The 17,661-nt window shown below is 46.3% G+C and overlaps 1 protein-coding gene across 1 annotated transcript in view; it reads left to right on the top strand.

Annotated features, from left to right (window-relative positions):
- Positions 1 to 17,661, top strand: part of NPHP3 (nephrocystin 3) — a 1,212,810-nt gene that overhangs the window by 641,627 nt on the left and 553,522 nt on the right. The window contains exon 15 of the mRNA XM_069648695.1: positions 276 to 378. Coding sequence (XP_069504796.1) covers positions 276 to 378 — 103 coding nt within the window. The remainder of the gene's footprint in view (positions 1 to 275; positions 379 to 17,661) is intronic.

The following is a 17,661-nucleotide window of genomic DNA, read 5'->3' as shown; positions in this document are numbered from 1 at the left end:
TTTACCTTTTACCAATTTTCAATGTCTGCTGTTTGTACCTAGTCCTTTGGATTTATGGGTATACTTCATTATGGAAAATGTACTTTTGTCAACATTTGCAGAAAGTGGAAATGCAAATAATTCTTGTTGTGTGCTAAGGGTTTACATGACATTGACACTTGACATGTTCAGGGGCAGAGTGAAAGAATAGAGTTGACAGATTGTGGGGTATTAGCAGAGACTTATGTGCCAAACACTGATGATCGTTCGTCACCTAGTAGGTTTTTTCATTACAGATTGTGGCCAACTCTTCACCTTGATCCGTTGAATTCAAAGGACGTGAAAGCTCTAATAACCTCTGCGTGCAGCGGTTCAGATATCAAGCTGACTAAAGACCAGGTATTATTTGCTTTTTATGACCAATGAACAAAGACAGTGAGTGAGTGAAGCTTCAGTGCCTCTGCCACAGTGCTATAGCCTTCTCATCACCACTAATTCATATTGTGTTTTAGGGCAAAAAAACAGTAAATTGTAATCTGTGCCCCTATCTTAGTTGCTGCAAAGTTCACCCTCACAAAGATGTCACCTAGTATTCAGGCATAACATTTCAAACCTGCTCCTGCCCTTGACCAAGATGTCCCCATGCCTGCTGAGCATGGAGCATTGTGGAAATGTACAATCTGCAGCCTCAATATTGAAAAGTGGAATACACTCACTGATGTACTGATAGCTGTGAGGGGTCAGAAATGTGAGGCGGACCACGTTGTAAAGTTTTCTCAGCAAATGCCATTATATTATATTTATTATATTATATTTAAAGGTTGGATGAATGCCTCACTATCCCTACCCTGATGAGGATTACCCTGCCTAAATTAAACTAAAGGAAACACCCTAACAAATAATATCTGTCCCTCACACTTATAAACTTACAAATGAATAAATAAATGTATGGCAGTTCAGAATAACAAATGATTAAATCCACAATGCACATTCTCTCTTCACAACCTGGGCGAATTACCCTTCCCCAGATTTCACTTGATTCTGTGCCACAATTCAAGAAAAGGACAGGGTTTCTACAAAAGTTCCAACAAAAAAAGTATACAGCTTCTCTTCCTTATTGATCAAGTTCTCAATTCATAAATAGCAGCAATAGTTGTCTTGGCCAGGTTGATTTTTGCCACAACAATACATTTTAAAGAAATATAGTTCTGTTGCCACAGCTTTACTCAGCTTTTCTTTTAGCACCACAACAATATAAGTTGTCCCAACCAGAATCACTCTGTTACACTTCTCCAACTCTATCTCGTCTATTCCCATGCCAGGTCGACTTCTCCAAAGGTTTGTCATCCGGGTATACTACTTTGCCCGAACAACAGTTCACATCAAAGTTCACATCAACAGTGTCTTTGTGGTTTAGGTCAACTGTCAAAACGTACACAACAACTTCACAGTATTCAACACATTGTAGCTTCAGTATTGACAACAACTCTTCATGGGAAACAAGATTCACATTGGTGCGCTTTACTATTCTTCCACAAATAATGCTCCTCTCATTCTGGATATCCCTTCCCCAGAATGGCAGTCTGTTTGCCACTCTTGTGTCCCCACTATTCCAGTAACCAATGACTGCCAATGATAGGATTTCTGTCTGCTTCCCCCTTGTGTTTGGCAATGTGAGTTTTATCAGCTTTCACCATGTGCTTGACAAAGTGTGGGTAACAAATCTCCCAGCCCGTGGACCTTTCATTAACCCCCCTTCTGGTCTGGTTTTGGAAATATGGACTAAATGGTGCTTGTCTTAGCCTCTCTTAGTTTGCGCAATGCCTGTTGGTTTTGACTTTCACCAATAGTCTCTCTTGGCTTGGGCACGACTTGTTACATTTGACCGAATTTGGTCAGTACCCTTCCATCGAGAAAAAAAATGAACAATTAGGTTAATACATACCGAACATGTGGAGCAGGGGTTGCGGCGGTATCCCCCGCTCCCCACGTTCGGTATGTATTATCCTTGGGGGAGGAGTTGGAGGGGTGCCCCCCGCTTCCTCAATATTGGGGACAGGGAAAAATAAAAAAAAATTTAAAAAGGGACCCTGCAGCGTCGAATCTGACCCATGTTAGAGGAACGGATCTGACACCGCAGGGCTGAAGTGGACCAGGCGACGGGAATAGGGTAAGGGGGGAGGAGGGATGTGTGAGTGTGTTTCAGCCTCTGATCGCATGCAGGCTGTTATTTTTCGAACAGTTTGCCGCGATCAGTTCTCAGACGGTCAAACGCATCCAAACCGTTAATCTTATCTTTTATCAATTTTGCCCCTTTGCTCTGCAGGGCTTTCCACCAACTCACACTTTTAGCAATACAGATTTTCACCTCGGTTACGATGTGTTGCTTCTCACTAGTTAGTGATTCAAAATCACTTTGTCAATCACCTTCTCTACTACGTGAGGGTTGCGTCTAAGGCTGTTCAATATTTCACTATTCAAAATTAAGCTTTGGACTTTTTCACTCCTATGCAAGCATCTGTCACTGGCTGAATGCCTGCCTGAGCCACGCTAGCGGGGATGGAGCACTCTGGGGTCACTAAAAACCTGAGGACTCATTGGGTAAGTCATGCGTCTCCATTCCTCTCGCCATGCACAGGGTGTCTGCTTTTGTGGCTCTTCTCTTCTCAGCAGACCGCTTCCTTCAATCCGTTTTCGCCAGCTCCACCTGCATTGGGAGCGTCTCTTGTTCTGGAGCACGGCAACCACCAGAAACCTCCTCAAGGCCCTTGGGTGCATGCCAGCCACCTGATTCGGCCGGCTTCCTTTGCCTCCGCTGTGCATCCTCTGCAACACGGGTCTCCAACAGGCAAGCTTCTTCCCTGCATGCTTCCCGCTGCACGATCTCTGCCTTTCTGTTTCCAGGAGGCACAGACCCTCTCAGCACCAGCAGCTGCAATCTGCCACACAGGGGTCCTGGTGTCCTCTCTCTCCTCCAGCTTCCGTATGGGCTTCTCTTGAGCTGTCCTCACTACCTGCACCTGAAGGGGCTTTTTAGTCTCCTTCGGGTGTGGGTCATTGAGATTAATGAGACTACTACAACCTTGCACCTCTTCAGCCCTCTTCCTCGTCCTGGTACCTAGAGAATGATGGCACTCCGAGACCCTAATGACAGTTAGTTTTCTGGGCTTGATTTTCACTTTTAACCACTCTGTTGTTCTTCCAAATATTATTTAAAGGCATTTCATAAGAATCGGACACCATGCTTGATTGACAAGGAATAGGCACTTCTTTTAAGCTGTTCTTTTTCTTAGACTTTTGTTCTCTCTACCCTTGTGTGTCAGAGAGGTCTCTAGCTTTCTAAGTTTTAAGATCTTTATAAGGAGTCTTATTCCTCCCCAGGCCTGAGAGTTTATAATTGATCTTATTCTTATTTATAAGTGGACCTTCTGGAATGGCTAAATGGTTATTGTAACAAGCTGTTACATACTAACTGTGTTCTCCCAAATAGATTCCGGGAATCCCTTATTCAGGAGGCCAGGGAAGAACTGGCCCTCTCTTATCGTAAGGCAGACGAGCGGGGAAAGACCACTTGGATAGGGGAGCCCAGGGTTATGCTCAGGGAAATAACCCAGGGGAGACGCAGTATTATTCAAGGGATGAAGGTGAGGAGGGTGACATCCATGAATGCTTTGTAGGCTGCTCCAGATCTACTCCTAATAAATCTCCCTTAGCCAACAAACCATCCGCCTATGGTAAGCCCTTTAAGAAACCAAACCCCAGTGATGTGGAAAACTACATCTCCCAGGATCCCTATCTTTTTGTTGCATACCCGATTACTCCCGATCATTCGTTTCCATGTCCCTCTGGTTATTATTTTCCAAACTCTGAATCAGCATGGACAAAACACTACTGTTCCCATAATCCCTCCTATACATTTCACAAACCCTACCAAAATTGTCCTTCTGAAATCACCTACCCTCCTAGGACGACAAACACAATTCCCCCTTCTTATAACACCCTCTCCCCATCCTACCACACAGAAAACTCAGGAACTCTACTTCCCCCGCTTTTCTGACACAAACACTTTCTCCCGACACGAAAGACAACGGTCTAACACTAAAGCCATTTACCTGACATGTCCAAACCCAAGGGTCAGGCAAAGTCAGGCAATTAACCAAAACCACACACGCGTGCCGGCACTTTAATTTCCCCACAGGGATAAAGGTTGGAGCATGAAAGCACCAAGGGGAGCTAACTCAGCACAGCAGTTCGAGAGGAGGAGAAAGATGCTGCGAATCGAGAGCGTGACAAAGAGAGAAACGACATTGCCCTTTCCTACCAAGGCCCGTGAAACCACCACAAAAGGAATCGTAAGACTGCGAACCATAGCCAGCGTGTGTTGCAGCAGATGTCAGTCAACGGTACATGGGGGCCATCCTCCGCTGATAAGCAAGCCGAGGGGAGACGCTGACTCCAGAGACAAGAAAAGCCAAGTGGTTCATCACAGCCAGTGAGTTGAAGGGAGAGCCAATAAGAAACCGAACTGTGTTGAACAAAAGTAGCAAGCGGCTAATTGAAGAAAGTAGGAAGAACTGTTGTTTTGATACGAGCGGGGTAACCAGCTACAGAGGAGTCGGACACCACGTGGGTGTTCACTTGAGAAACTCTGGGCGATTACCCTATGGTTGAAACTACTTTTACCAGCAGGCCTTGGGAACGGCGTGAGAAGAGGGTCAAAGTGGTCCTACGGGGCTCTAGTAAAATCCTCTGTACAGTCGAAAGTCTTTGACCGGTAAATGAAGGTGAATGAAAGGGAAGTAAATCCTGCACTGTGTGAATTGCAAAAGTTGGGAAGAGTGAACCCGATGGAGAGATGCCGATGAAAAGGGGGCAGAATCTAAAGTCCCAGTAAATAGTGTGTTGACAAGAGTGAGCCCGGCAGAGGGATGTCCACAGTGAACTGTTTAAAAAGACATTAACATTCATGAACGTTAAAGAAGAGATTGAGTGAAAAGCCGTAGTGAACCCGACGGAGGGAGGCAAACATTCGGGTTTGAACACTGAAGAGGGATAAAGGGGTGAGAATGTCAAGACGCGAGTTACGGCGTGGACTAAGAATACTTCCGTCCCCAAGCACCAGTCAGAGAGAGAAGTCTCACTCGCTGACTGATTTCTTGAGGCCACAGGTGACTGGAACAGCAGCACCGGGTCCCCAGGTAACTGCAAAGGAAAAACGATGCTGGTTAATGGAATGCTAATAGGGACTACGCCACCACGTAGAAGCCAGAGACAGGTTCTGGAGTAGAAGAGAAGACGATTCTTCTATTACAGTGGTGCAGAAGTAAGTGGAAGCAATGACAGCCCCTGAGGTGATGTGTTCCAGAACTTTGCAGTTACCCAGGCAGTCCAAAGCAAGGTACCGTGAAGAAGTGTCCAGAAACAATCCAAATATCAGTTCCAAGTTTGAAAGCAAGGGTGTTCTGAATAGGCAAAGCAATGTGAGCAAAATCAGGGCAAATCCAAGAGCAGACATCAAAAGTCAGTTCCAAGGTCAAAAAACACTGGTACTCCAGATAGGCAACACAACATGAGCTTAATCAGGGAAAATCTAATTGCAGAATCTAAGAGTGTAGCCGAGGTCCAGAATCCAGGAAATCACACAAAACGTAGGAAGAAGGAAAAACGCTACGCACCAGCCGGGAGACACAGCTGAGAAGCAGTGAAACTCTGCACCGAGAGTTCATTTAAGCTGGATGCCAGGGTAACCAGCCACGTGACTCCTAGTCTAGTTCTCCGTCTATCCCCCAGGCACCATGGCAAACGCCAATGTGGACGCGGCTGCATCAGCTGTCCACGACTCCTCCTTTAACCCTACGTTGCCCAGCAGAAAGGGTTTGTTTATGAATCCCCTGACGTGAAGGTGGAGCGAGAGGAAGTCGAGGATGCCGCGGACGCCTGGCGTAAGGGTGAGAACATGACGGATTCTTGACAGAGAAGCAATCAACCCAACGTCACAACCCAGAATTCTTTTTGAATAAAAGCTGTTGTGAACCCGATGAGTGGGAGGCTGATATTCAAGAGGGATCTGTGCCCAGAAGAGGGGGACCCAGGCGTGAAGAATCATCACTGGAAGTGCAATCCGAAAGGAACTTTTTGTTTGTTATTTTGAGCCCATCAGGCCATCAGAAGCAAGAGAGTTAACCACCGAAGGGCCTGATAGCGCTGAGAATTGTTTGTAGATCTATGCCCGGAAGAGGGAGATCCAGGGGTGAAGAGGTATCACCCAATGTAGAGGTTGAATGGAACTTTTGTTTATTGTTCTCGTTAGATCCTCAGAGGCAAGAGACTTTTTATAGAAAAGAGACTTAACCACCGACGGCCCTGATATCTGAAAGCGGAACAGTTGTCTCGTGCTGGGAAAGCTGGAGCGTGTGCTGTGCTCAGGAGTCCCGCCTTGTCCCGTGCTCAAAACGTGGGGAATGGAGACCCCCGGCTACCACATCCTGACTTATCATTTGTGAACTCTTCTTTCTTTCTTGTAAATCTTATCCCACACCCTCTTGTATTAGTTGTAAGGATTGGCAATAGGGTTTTCTTAGTGTAGGCCCTTTTTATTTGGCAAGACGCCACTAGGTCTGCCTTATTTTTCATTTGATGGTCGTAGTATGCCCCATCTTAGCTTTAGGTTTAGATTAAGTGTTTTTCCAACCTGCATATCCAGTTTAATAAACACCCTGGAACTGTGATCACTTGTCTGTCTATTCTTGATACCATGGGCCTCATTACGAGTATGGAGGCAGCCATGGTGCTGTTAGCGCCATGGCTGCCTCCATACCGGGCTCCAATACCGGGTTCCTTCAATGAGGAATAACCGGGTCATTCCAACATTGGAGGATCCGGTAATTCCTCCTTGAAGGAACCATTACCCATTCCCATTGAGCCCTGATAGGGCTCAATGGGAATGGGGAGGGAGGTAATAACGGGCATGTTATCAACGGCCAGTTATTGGCTCCCTCTTCCCCTCGCGGGACCCGGAAAGGATGCCTGGTTTTACCAGACGTCTGTTCCGGGTGCCGCAAAGGGAACCTCGTAATAGGCGCTCCCGTAATGAAGGGTGCCGGTCCCGTACCGGCACCCTTCATTACGGGAGCGCCAGGGTCGTAATGAGGCCTCCTGTCTTCCTTACACATCCAACAGATTCCTCTCACTCCACTGGGCCTTTTCTCCTCCCAAGTAACCCTCCCATAGAACACCATCCCCAAGGTCAGTAACAGAAAGCGTCTGCCTTTCCCTGACCACCTGGGAGGAGACTTTAGGCAGAGAATTAGTGAGGAATCAGGATTCCTCACATAGCTCAAACGCATTCTAGGATCAGTAGTCCTACTTAAGAAGACACGTTACTAACACATTGAAGTAGTTTAACACATTGGGAAGTAGCAAATTACATATCCTGAAATACATTTACAACACGATCTAATTGATTGGTCGAAAGCTGACCAAAATTCAATGGGGGGGCCATGTTCCCCAAAGTGTTATTGGAGACCAGCTCAGTTTGAGCATTTGTGCAAAAAGTTCCTCTGTGCAGTTATCCTCAAATCCTTCATGCAGTGGACAACTGAAGAGTAAAACCGAGGTGAAATCACCTTTATGCTTCACATTTCCAATACATTGGTGGAGAAATGTAAATGCCTTGTGCAATAAACAATTGCTGGACGCATAAACAACCGATTCCTATGTAATCCGCCTGCTTTTACCAGGTGTTAATTTCAGGTGAATTCTGTGGGAATCCATTGTGTTACCACCAGCCTGTAAATGTGTGCAAGAGGCAATGCAGACATATTTGTCAGACAACTGGTTCAGCAGATAGACATGTAAAGTCTGAAGTCTGTCCTGCGTCCTGCTTCCCAACTCCACCTGACAAATGGAAGAAAATCCTGTGGTTCGTTAGAAACAGTGCCAATAACATACCGCAGATCTGTTTACATTGAAATTTGACTAATTGTATTTTGTTTTTGTTTAACCTTTATTTTAATTTTTTTAACCACAGTGTGCTCCTTCCCTCCCCGCACCCCCACATCACTCCATCTCAACCAATATTGACTGACTCCAACCCACCATCAACCTTTTGTTGATAAAAAACTGTCTAAATAAATTCAACCGTTTGGACGGTGACCATAACACACATTCCCTTTACAATACTGCCCCCATGACACTTAAACTAATAAGTTGCCATTGTGGGTGCAAAACTAACCTTGTGCATTATCAACTAATCTAGTGGTGGACTATGTGTACTCTGAGATGAAAAGTCTTACTTGCCAAAATACAAACAATATGTAGATTTCTAACAGTTATGAATACAGAGGCTATGCCATATTCATGATATTATGCAGGGAGTCCATGGGGTCTTAGAAATGTATGATGTTGGCATAACAATGTACCTTAGCCACCACTTTTAACTTACTTAAAAGGGGAACGCCTACCTAAAATGAGAAGAAGTGCAATCTTTATCCAATAAAACTCTCCTTTTGTTTCAATCCATAGTATCCGTTTGGAGCTCAAATATCTAGGCTATAGTACGTTGGCATTGAAGCAGCCAATGCAGCTGTGTGCACCTCTGAGACAGAGGGCTTAAGCACTGTGCAGCTTGCTTCTTGTGTACTAAGTGAAAAGGCGAGGGCACCAGGGATCGCAGAAGAAACAGAGAGAATGGCATGACAGCCTCATTGAGAAGTATAGACCCCTGATTGGCTTCCCAGTTTGAAGCTTCTATCACTGCAAGCACTGGCTCTGGGATCTTCTGACTGAGACTGTGCCCTCTTAAAAATGACTGCTACTGTAGGACATCAGTAAGGGCGCTGAGGTGGGGCCTCTGACAAGTCCATATAACAAGGATTTGGTAGGTCAGCAGTTTCATATCTCGTCTCCCATTATAGTATAATATGCCGGAACTCAGTCCGTAGGTCCTCAGGCTTCATTGGCACCTTTCCTTTCCGTTGCTTCTCTGACTTGTTTATTTCCTCTCGCTTCCTGTCTTAGTTGCACTGATTCTCAATGTGTCTTTCTTGACATATCCCCTTTACTACACATTCCTACACTGGCTTCACTCTCGTCTGCTGGCATTCTCTTCTTTGTATTCTCCACACATAGCACCATGCTATATTCCAATGAAACACCCTATGCGCTGTGTGGAGCATCCTGCCCTGTTTCTATGTGGATAAATTGGAAGTTTGAGTGAGCACTTGCTCTGATTTGTGGGTCTGTTTCTCTACTTTTATTTTGTCTTGTGATTGATCCCTATAGCACATATCCACCTGACGTGTGTTTACTTTATCTCTCAGATGTGAGAGATGTGCTAATTCAGATTGGCCCACACCCAGGTACTTGCACCCAAAGGTGTCAATTACTCTGTCTGCCATTTTGGAGTCATGCAGTGTAATGGTGGCTAACAGATCCAACGTGCATGACAGACCAGTGTCAGTGAGTTTGCTCTGTGTCTGTGTTGCTGAACTTAGTCCTAGTGCTTACTACCTGCAAGTCCACTACTTCATGCATATGGATACACTGCTGAAAATGTCACAGATGGTCTCAAGACATGCCAACTCTCGGAGACAGTTCAAGGGTTTTTCTTGGTTTTGTGGGCAAGGAGCTGTTAGGGTCTAGCAGTAAGACTCCGACACAAAGGTGGCATGTTGATTGACAAAATGTTTTATTAATAACAAAAATGGTGGGGAGTTGGAGGACCATCCAAGCTAACCCTACCTCTAAAAGGGGCTTCCCTGCCTCAATAAAACTAGCTAATGAACTGTCAAAATGTCCAAAGTAAAGTTCGCCATCCTGTGTCCAAATCCTAATCTATCCCCCACTAGCTAACCTAAACATAAGGTGAAAAGGGAAAGGTCTCTTGGCTGTCAACCATAGCTTTGTAGTTTCAAAAGATGTAGAAAAGCAAACCAAAGACTCAAGGGGTTGATTCCCTTACCCAGTGTCTTTCCAAGCTTTATCCAGATTGCCTCTGTGTCTTTAATTGTCAATTTAGGGTCCTTATCTTTACTTGAGAGACCTAACTCCCAGACCCTACAACAAGGAAGAATAGCCTGGACACTTTTTCAAAGCCGTCTTGAGGGTCCAAACCTGAGCAGACAAGCCTCCTAGGTACAGCAACAAGGAAGAATACCCTGGTTCTCTCTCCCAAGCTGTGCGGAGGGACCCCAACCCTTTCTGAGCATGCCCAGCTCCCAGGTACTGCGACGAGTAAGAATAAACACTGATCTTCCTCTCAATTGCTATGGAACCCAGAGGGTCCCAGACCCTGTTCTCATTTACCCCCTCTTGGTCCACTCTCCTATCAAGTTGGGTACTTGTTCTCATTCTCCCTGACTTTGCTTCCACCCACAGCCTTGGTTTACTCTACTGGCAAGGTCTGTGAGTAGCACTTATATATGCAAAGTTCATATTCCTCTTTATTACTGTTTGGGGGGCATTTCCGCAGTATGGGTCCCTGATCCCCTTCACTTGGTTACTCTCACAATTCTCTATCTGATTTCTCTTCCACCCACAGCCTTGTTTTACTCCCCTGCCAAGGTCTGTGAGTAGCACTTATATATGCAAAGTTCATATTCCTCTTTATTACTGTTCAGGATATACTTTCCCAATATTAGTCCCAGACCCCCTTCCCTTGGTTGCTCTGACCTGGTGAACATCCCTTTTGTGCTTCGCTTCTGGTCTCATGCACCTTCTGGGTCCCCCCACCCCTGGGATTAGCCACCCTAGTACCTGCAGGGTCGCGGCCATCACCCTCCAGTTGTTCGCAGGTCTTCTGGGATCTTCAGTGGCTTCTCTGGCTCGCCAGGGCCTTCCCATTCTTCTGCCCATCTCCTCTGCAGTGTCGGGTTCCAGCTCAATATTCCTGCAGGAGTGGATGCTAGCCCACCAGACCTCCTAGACTCGCTCACCAAACAGTCAAACAACTGCTGTGTAGGCAAGACCAAGGGGAAAAGGAAGTGGATAAAATAACAAATTCAGGGCTTTTCTAATCACTCTCGTCTGCTTCAAACTTATTTTCAAGAGTCATGGATCCTCAGACCACCTTCAAGTGAAAACATGCAATCATTAGTAACTTCCTCTCTCAACTCTTTCTACTACTAACAATGCCTGAACCCCTCCCTTAACTCACAGTACCTATAGCCTCTTCCAGATAGCTGAAAGGCTCCAAGGAAACCGTGCAGAAGATGCTCTTCCTACCCAGGGTCCACAGCTCTCTGAAAAATGATGCCTCTTCTTTCCTTAAATTTCAGTCAAAAGCTGTGTCTAGTCTTTTAGTGCTGGGAGACATTGTCAACTCACTCCCAGCTACATATACAGAAACAAAAACACAGCTGCATTGAGTCTCACTTTTTCTCTAGTAAAACTTGCAAGTCTTTGATGTGTTGATAGGCGTAGTCTCTTCCTTTTTTTAACTCTGGAATTCACTCGACCATAAACAATCTGGAGACACGTTTCCCTGTAAGCACACAGTGCGTCTTTTAAGCTCAAAAAGCAACACCTCTCCGACGAACAAGTTAACACTGCATAGCTGCCGAAGCCCTCTTCACCGAACCGACTTCAGGGAGGGACGCGCTTCAAAGAATGCAAAACTCTATATCCTTTCCTCTAATGTTACTGCAACGACCTCTGCAACTACTTTGCTTCCACACGCTGAGAGACTGCCTGGGCTTGCACTATGAAAGATATATTAGTTCTTTTATCTGCACACTCTCAGGTCAGTTTAGATTACTTGCGCACCTGCACACTGAGTTTAAATTAGTTTGTTATATCGCAACACGCCCTTGTTAGTTTTGTTTTACATGTGCACACGCGCAGTGAGTTTTCTCCCTGTACTGGGAATTCCTTAAGCATAACTTAGTCTTCAAACTTTAGGAAATACTTTTAAAATACTTCTGTCCATATAGTCAATTGCCTTATAAAAACTGTAACTGAATGTACATTTCACTCTCAAGCTAAGTGTCTAAAAGTTTGTAAAAAGGAATAATTCTTTGGTTCCACACTTATCTGAAGCTTCCTGCTGATAACCTTGATTCTTTGCTCCCTCTGAGAATTGACTAACGTTTTTTGGGTTACTTTCTGTAATTGGTTTTCAGGATTTCCTTCTAATGTGACCTGCTCAGGACTGGGATAAATGAAAGGAAGTTTAGAATTCTGAGCAAGTTTCTGAATTATCTCACAGAAGTCACCCAGCCAATAAGTGCGGGGTACACCCTTCTCTCTCTCTCTTTCACTCTGAGCACCTTGGGCTCCTAAAAAGGATTGTTTAAGGAAAATACTTGCAGAGCTAACCATTTTCCACAACAACAGGAACAAAAAACTCACTGAGCCACACATCTCTTATGTCTCACCCCAGCCTTCATCTGCCTCATTCTCTTCCTAGCCGGATAGATATTCGGAAACCTGACGTGCAGTTCCGTTGAGGGTTCTCTGCAATCCAGCACCCTCGTTCACCGGTGGGTTTCTTTCCTCTTCTCCGGTGTACCTTCTGCTTTGAGGGCCTCCCATGAGTGCCCCTCTCTCCCGGACACCCTCTGCTTCACTGCTTTGCGTGTAACTTGTCAAGTCAAGCTCTCGGCCCATGCCGGGACAAAACAAAAATGCCATTGTTGTCTTCCCTCTCTGCTTTTGAATAACCGCTGACCAATAGGTTCATTCAAAAGACTAGAGCGTGTAAATACACGTGGGTATTAGGTAGTGTGGAATTGGAGGTTTTTTTGGGAAGGTGGGAGGGTCAAAGTGTTGAGGGGGGACTATTGAGTAGCAGCCTCACCTCCCTGGCCCCATGGGATGGAAATGAGTAATAGTCGCTAGAGATCGCTAATCCCTACTAGCTAATATCTTTATAGCCGAATGGTGACGACCTGAGGCAGAACGCTATCTAAGTCTTCCTCGGGTAACAATCTAAGCGGACCCTGTTCCAAAGTGCCCAAGATGACTTAGTTTGTGAATTTGGTGCCGCGACTGTTCCTCTCCCTAGGGCTGGCTGTGCCCTTATCTCCTCGTACTCTTCTCCCTCCTACTACAATCACTGTATTTTCTCTCTGTCTCTGACACTTCTCTTCTGTCCCTTCCAATGTTCCTCTCTCTACTGTCTACCTCCACCTTCTGATCTTACTCTATACTACTCTCTTGCCTCTCCTCTCCACACTATACTAATACTACATCCCTCTTCACTCTATTACTACTCCCTTCTCCACACTGCTACTACTCCCTTCTCCACACTGCTACTACTCCCTCCTCCACACTACTGCTGTTTTACACACACCACCTCTGTCAATCAGTCTCCTTTCACTTCCCCACTCACCTTTCTTTTTATAATTAACTCTCTATTCTCTCACTAATACTCCAACTCAAGCACCGTTCACACCCACTCAAGTTCCAGTACCACTCCCTCCCATCAACCAATATTTACCCTTGCGCACTCTTCTAACATGTCTTCTCCACGCTCCTCTGCTCTGTCCTTCCTCTACCTTGTCTCTTGGTTCTCCCACTCCTCTCTTAACCTCACTGGTAAAGCCCACACTTTCCTGTTTCCAGGCCTCCCTTTTATCCTCCCTGTTTCCCCCTCCATTGGCTATTATCCTCTGCCGATATCTTGGGCCAACCACCGTCTGCCCTTTTCCCCAGGCAGGTGTGGCAATCGGCAAAATATTCAAAAGGGCTCTTAAACTTGCTCCTTTTTCATGCATGGGTCTTCAGGTCTCCTGCAATGGTGGCCCGCCAAAGTCCATGTCAGAGTTTGTGTTTGGGTCCCATGCCTGGGAAACGCTGGTTCGAGGAGGATGACGTTCTAAGGCCACCACATATGTAGGTGAAATGTTATTATGTGGATGAACCCTACAGGGCGCTCTTTGTCCTGTCTCACACTGGTGTGGTGCTTTTGCAACCTGCTCTCCCTGAATGGGCGTATACAGCAGACTCTGTGTTGATAGTTAAGCTGAATGAGGTAGACTAGCGGCTTGCTATGGCCATGCTGGTTTTCTGTTTTCTCTGGCTCTTTTTCTCTCTATGCTTTCTCTCCCCGGCTGTCTGTTGGGTGCGCCATTGTTGAGGCCGTTGCAGATTCTAGGCGACAAAGAGAAAGACACTAGCCAGAATGGGGCTGTGCAGGCATGTGGCGATACAGTCGTACTGTTACCATGCAACCAGGCAAACCGGGTACGATTAGGAACTGGGGTCCTCCCAACACCCATGCCCGCATCTAGGGAAGAACTGGATCTGCCGTCACCGTGGAAAGTCTCCCACCCCACCTGACTGGGACAGATCTCTGGCTCCGTCACAAAAACACAATACATTCGAAAACAATAATGTCTGTAGCTATCTAACTAAGATGAGTGGGCAAGTATAATCTCAAAGATGTGGAGGCGCTTATGGCAATGGGCATAACTGTAAAGTCATGTTTCCAGAAGGCGAGATTCTGGTGCAGAAGTTTGTTAAAGAGGCACCAGAGATGGCTGGCGACCTCACAAAGTCGAGGCAGATCAGATCTGCCTGTGGGAGGGTTTCAGTGGCAAAATAGTTAACACCTGCCCACATAACACAAATGCGGTCAAACGGAAGTGTAAAAAGTAAAGCACGGAGTCCTCTCCTATTGATGAGCACCATAGAGGGTAATATAGCCACACTTTGTGAGAAAAGGCCCAGTCTGTCCTTGGCATGGTGGGGTTGGAGGGCTTTGGCTTGTTACAGGGGATAGCAGCTCAGTCATTATCGTTCCCCAATACATTTGATCCCCTCTAGGTCACATACTAAACAGCTCTAGGCAGAAAGCAACTGTCCCACCCATATGTTCATCCATTACATTCTGCCACATATTTTGGCATACAAATTCATGGTAAGGGGAAAATACTTTTCACTGATTGCACTTTCAAATGCTCACCCAAAAACATGCATGCCTGAAAAACCGCATTCCTCAAAAGCTTACTAACCAACTTGCCACCCAAGGTCAAAAGATGGTATAGTAGAAACCTACCTTGCAAAAACGAAGCAGGATCGGTCCGATTATTCACTGGCTGACATGTAACATTGCACTTGCCCAGAGAAGCATACAGTCCGGAATATTCACATATTTTCCATGGTAGCTCCTGTCTAATACAATAGCAGCAAAAGTGTAACTCATACATCCAGATGTGCCACTAAGTGCCACATCTCTGTGAAATATTTTGTGACTGACCACGATTACTTATTAAATCTTTTGTGCCAAACCCAGAGGAATCCTGGCTGCCCTTACCCACAGAACGACAATCAAAGATGGATGTGCACTGGTTTATCGGGTACCACTCTTGCTGGAGCAGGACTGAAAGACAGAGGGGTACACTGCTCTGGCCCCAATCTTGACAAAAAAATTGTAGACCTCTCTGCTGTTCTCGGGCTAACAAGACAAGGCTTTGTGTCCCTCTGCTGAGTTAAAGTTTCTGTTTGTCTGCAGTCGTGGCTCAGGCTTCCCATAGCAGGTGTCCAAACATCAGACATGTACTTCTCATGATCAGCTGCTGTCTACACAATGTTCTGATGAAACACATTCCACGCCTATTGCTTAGATAGGCCTGGTACTCTCACAGACCGGCCAGGGGCTGAGATGCCCCTCATAGTGACCAAGAGGAAAGAAGAAATGTATAATATGTTATAGCACAAGCATTGCCAAAGGCATATCCCCAACTTACTTGCACATGCGTGGATATAACTAACTATAAATATATTTTCCTCCTAATAGTGACTACACCTATATTCCTCCTTTAACTCTTGATGGTCTCCAACCACATATTGAGAGGTCCTACAGCATGGAAGTCTGATATGGGATGTGTTAAGCAGCACTTTAGCCCCATATGTCCACTTCCTAGACAGACTGGGAGGCTTCCATATGTTATGTGGCATCCGGCATGTCCTAAACCATAAATGTAGACCCACTATGTGAATGAGAACAGGAGATAGTGGGCACCACAAAGAGTATATATGTGTTAAGTATAGTATATCTTTCTGTCCTTTAGCGACGCCATGCCTCGACGCTGTGAAGACTTCAGGAAGACTATGAGACGGACTATCTGATGGAGATTTCGACGGCAACACCCGGCCTTGGAAGGCCCTTTTGGCCTCGGCCTAACAGTAGGGAGAGTGGGGGGTGGTCATAACACCATATATTTTCCTACCCCTTGCCTGGTTCGCCCAGCTGCGTGCCCCCAAAATGGAGTGTAGTCCATTTAAATTATGCCCCTCTTGTAATATAAAATACACGTGGGTCGATAAGCACAGGGTGTGCAACCCTTGTTTTGTATAGAGACCACGACGAGGCTCATTTTCGGGCCTGTAAGCTGCTCCGACCCTAGACCCTCAAAGACAGGCGGACAAAACGGTGGGCCCATCACGCCATGCAGGCCAAGGCCGCCATGGGTGAAGGGGCACCCATCGACGGCAGCGACTGAGTCCTTTCGGACGGCGAGGGTGACGGGGAGCCTCACCGTTCCCCAGTGCCAGCCCCGACTCTGATAGGTAGGCCGGCGGTCCTTTTATAGGGAGGACAGCCGGCGGCAAGGGCACCACACTCCCACACACTAAACACACTCCCCACGGTGATGCGTCTGAAATTGAACGCTGAGAGTTCACGGCGAAGGGCAAATCTGCGTATTCACAGTCCTCTAAGCGCCCAAGCGGCCGCCTCATGACAAGCCTATAAAGACAAAGGATGCCGGACTCAAAACTCCTTCGCCGGGCCTTGCGCCTTAGAGAGACACCGCCGAGCCCGTTTGCAGTCGAAATTCGACCTACATCCGGGTGAAAGGGCAAAAAGTCGGGAATTTCCCGTTCAATTTGAAAACAGACTTCCAAGAGCAGGGATCATAATGACAAGTCCAGTCCCTCTCACAAAGACAGGGACACAGGGGACAAAAGGGACATGCCTAGGGAACAGTCTACTACCCCAGAACCTGATAGTATTTCTGTTCAAAACATTACAGAAGAGCCTGACCGGCCTGATCCTATCAATCTGGATGAAGAAGAGGTAGAGAGTGAGCTCCCTACTCCCTCTACCCCTGCACCTGTCCCTAACTACCCGGGGATTATCCCCAGTTCTGCTACATGGATTGCACAAGAGATAGATAGGGCTATGGGACGCATGGCATGCCTTGCACATTTTTTCAAAGAGCATCCACATGCTCTGCAAAGTCTATAGAAGACTCCGCCTACAGCTGGGCGTCTGGCTCTAAGACACCACATGTGCCCGCTCAGTCTAAATTGTCTGCTCTACCACCAAAGAAAAGGTCTCTCCCCACAGAAGAACTGTATGATATACCACCCTACAAGACGCCTCGTCTCTCCTCGATCTGTACGACCCTGATGCGGGAGAAGATGAATATATAGATGAGGACAACCTCTATGAGGATGTCGAGGGTTACGACGTGGGTGGAGAAGATGTTCAAGACGACACTGAGTCGGTAGTCTTTGCAATGGACGCTTCAGTCCCGCAGGACCTTCCCCTACTGACCCACCAATTGATAACCAGCCCCTACTCAATTGCATACTACTAAGGGCTGCTGAACATTTTGGGATTGAAAACATCTTGGGCGACAAGAGACCGGCTACCCAGTGTATCCCAGTTTATCCCATTACGCAAGTCAGCCCAAAGACGGATTTAGCCCTCTTTAGAGATTCCGAATCAGACCA

Source organism: Ambystoma mexicanum, chromosome 2q (assembly GCF_040938575.1).
Source record: "Ambystoma mexicanum isolate Mex_15411 chromosome 2q, UKY_AmexF1_1, whole genome shotgun sequence".
Classification (NCBI taxonomy): Eukaryota; Metazoa; Chordata; class Amphibia; order Caudata; family Ambystomatidae; genus Ambystoma; species Ambystoma mexicanum.
The sequence above is the reverse complement of the archived record's forward strand: the minus strand, read 5'-3'. Positions and strand labels throughout refer to the sequence as shown.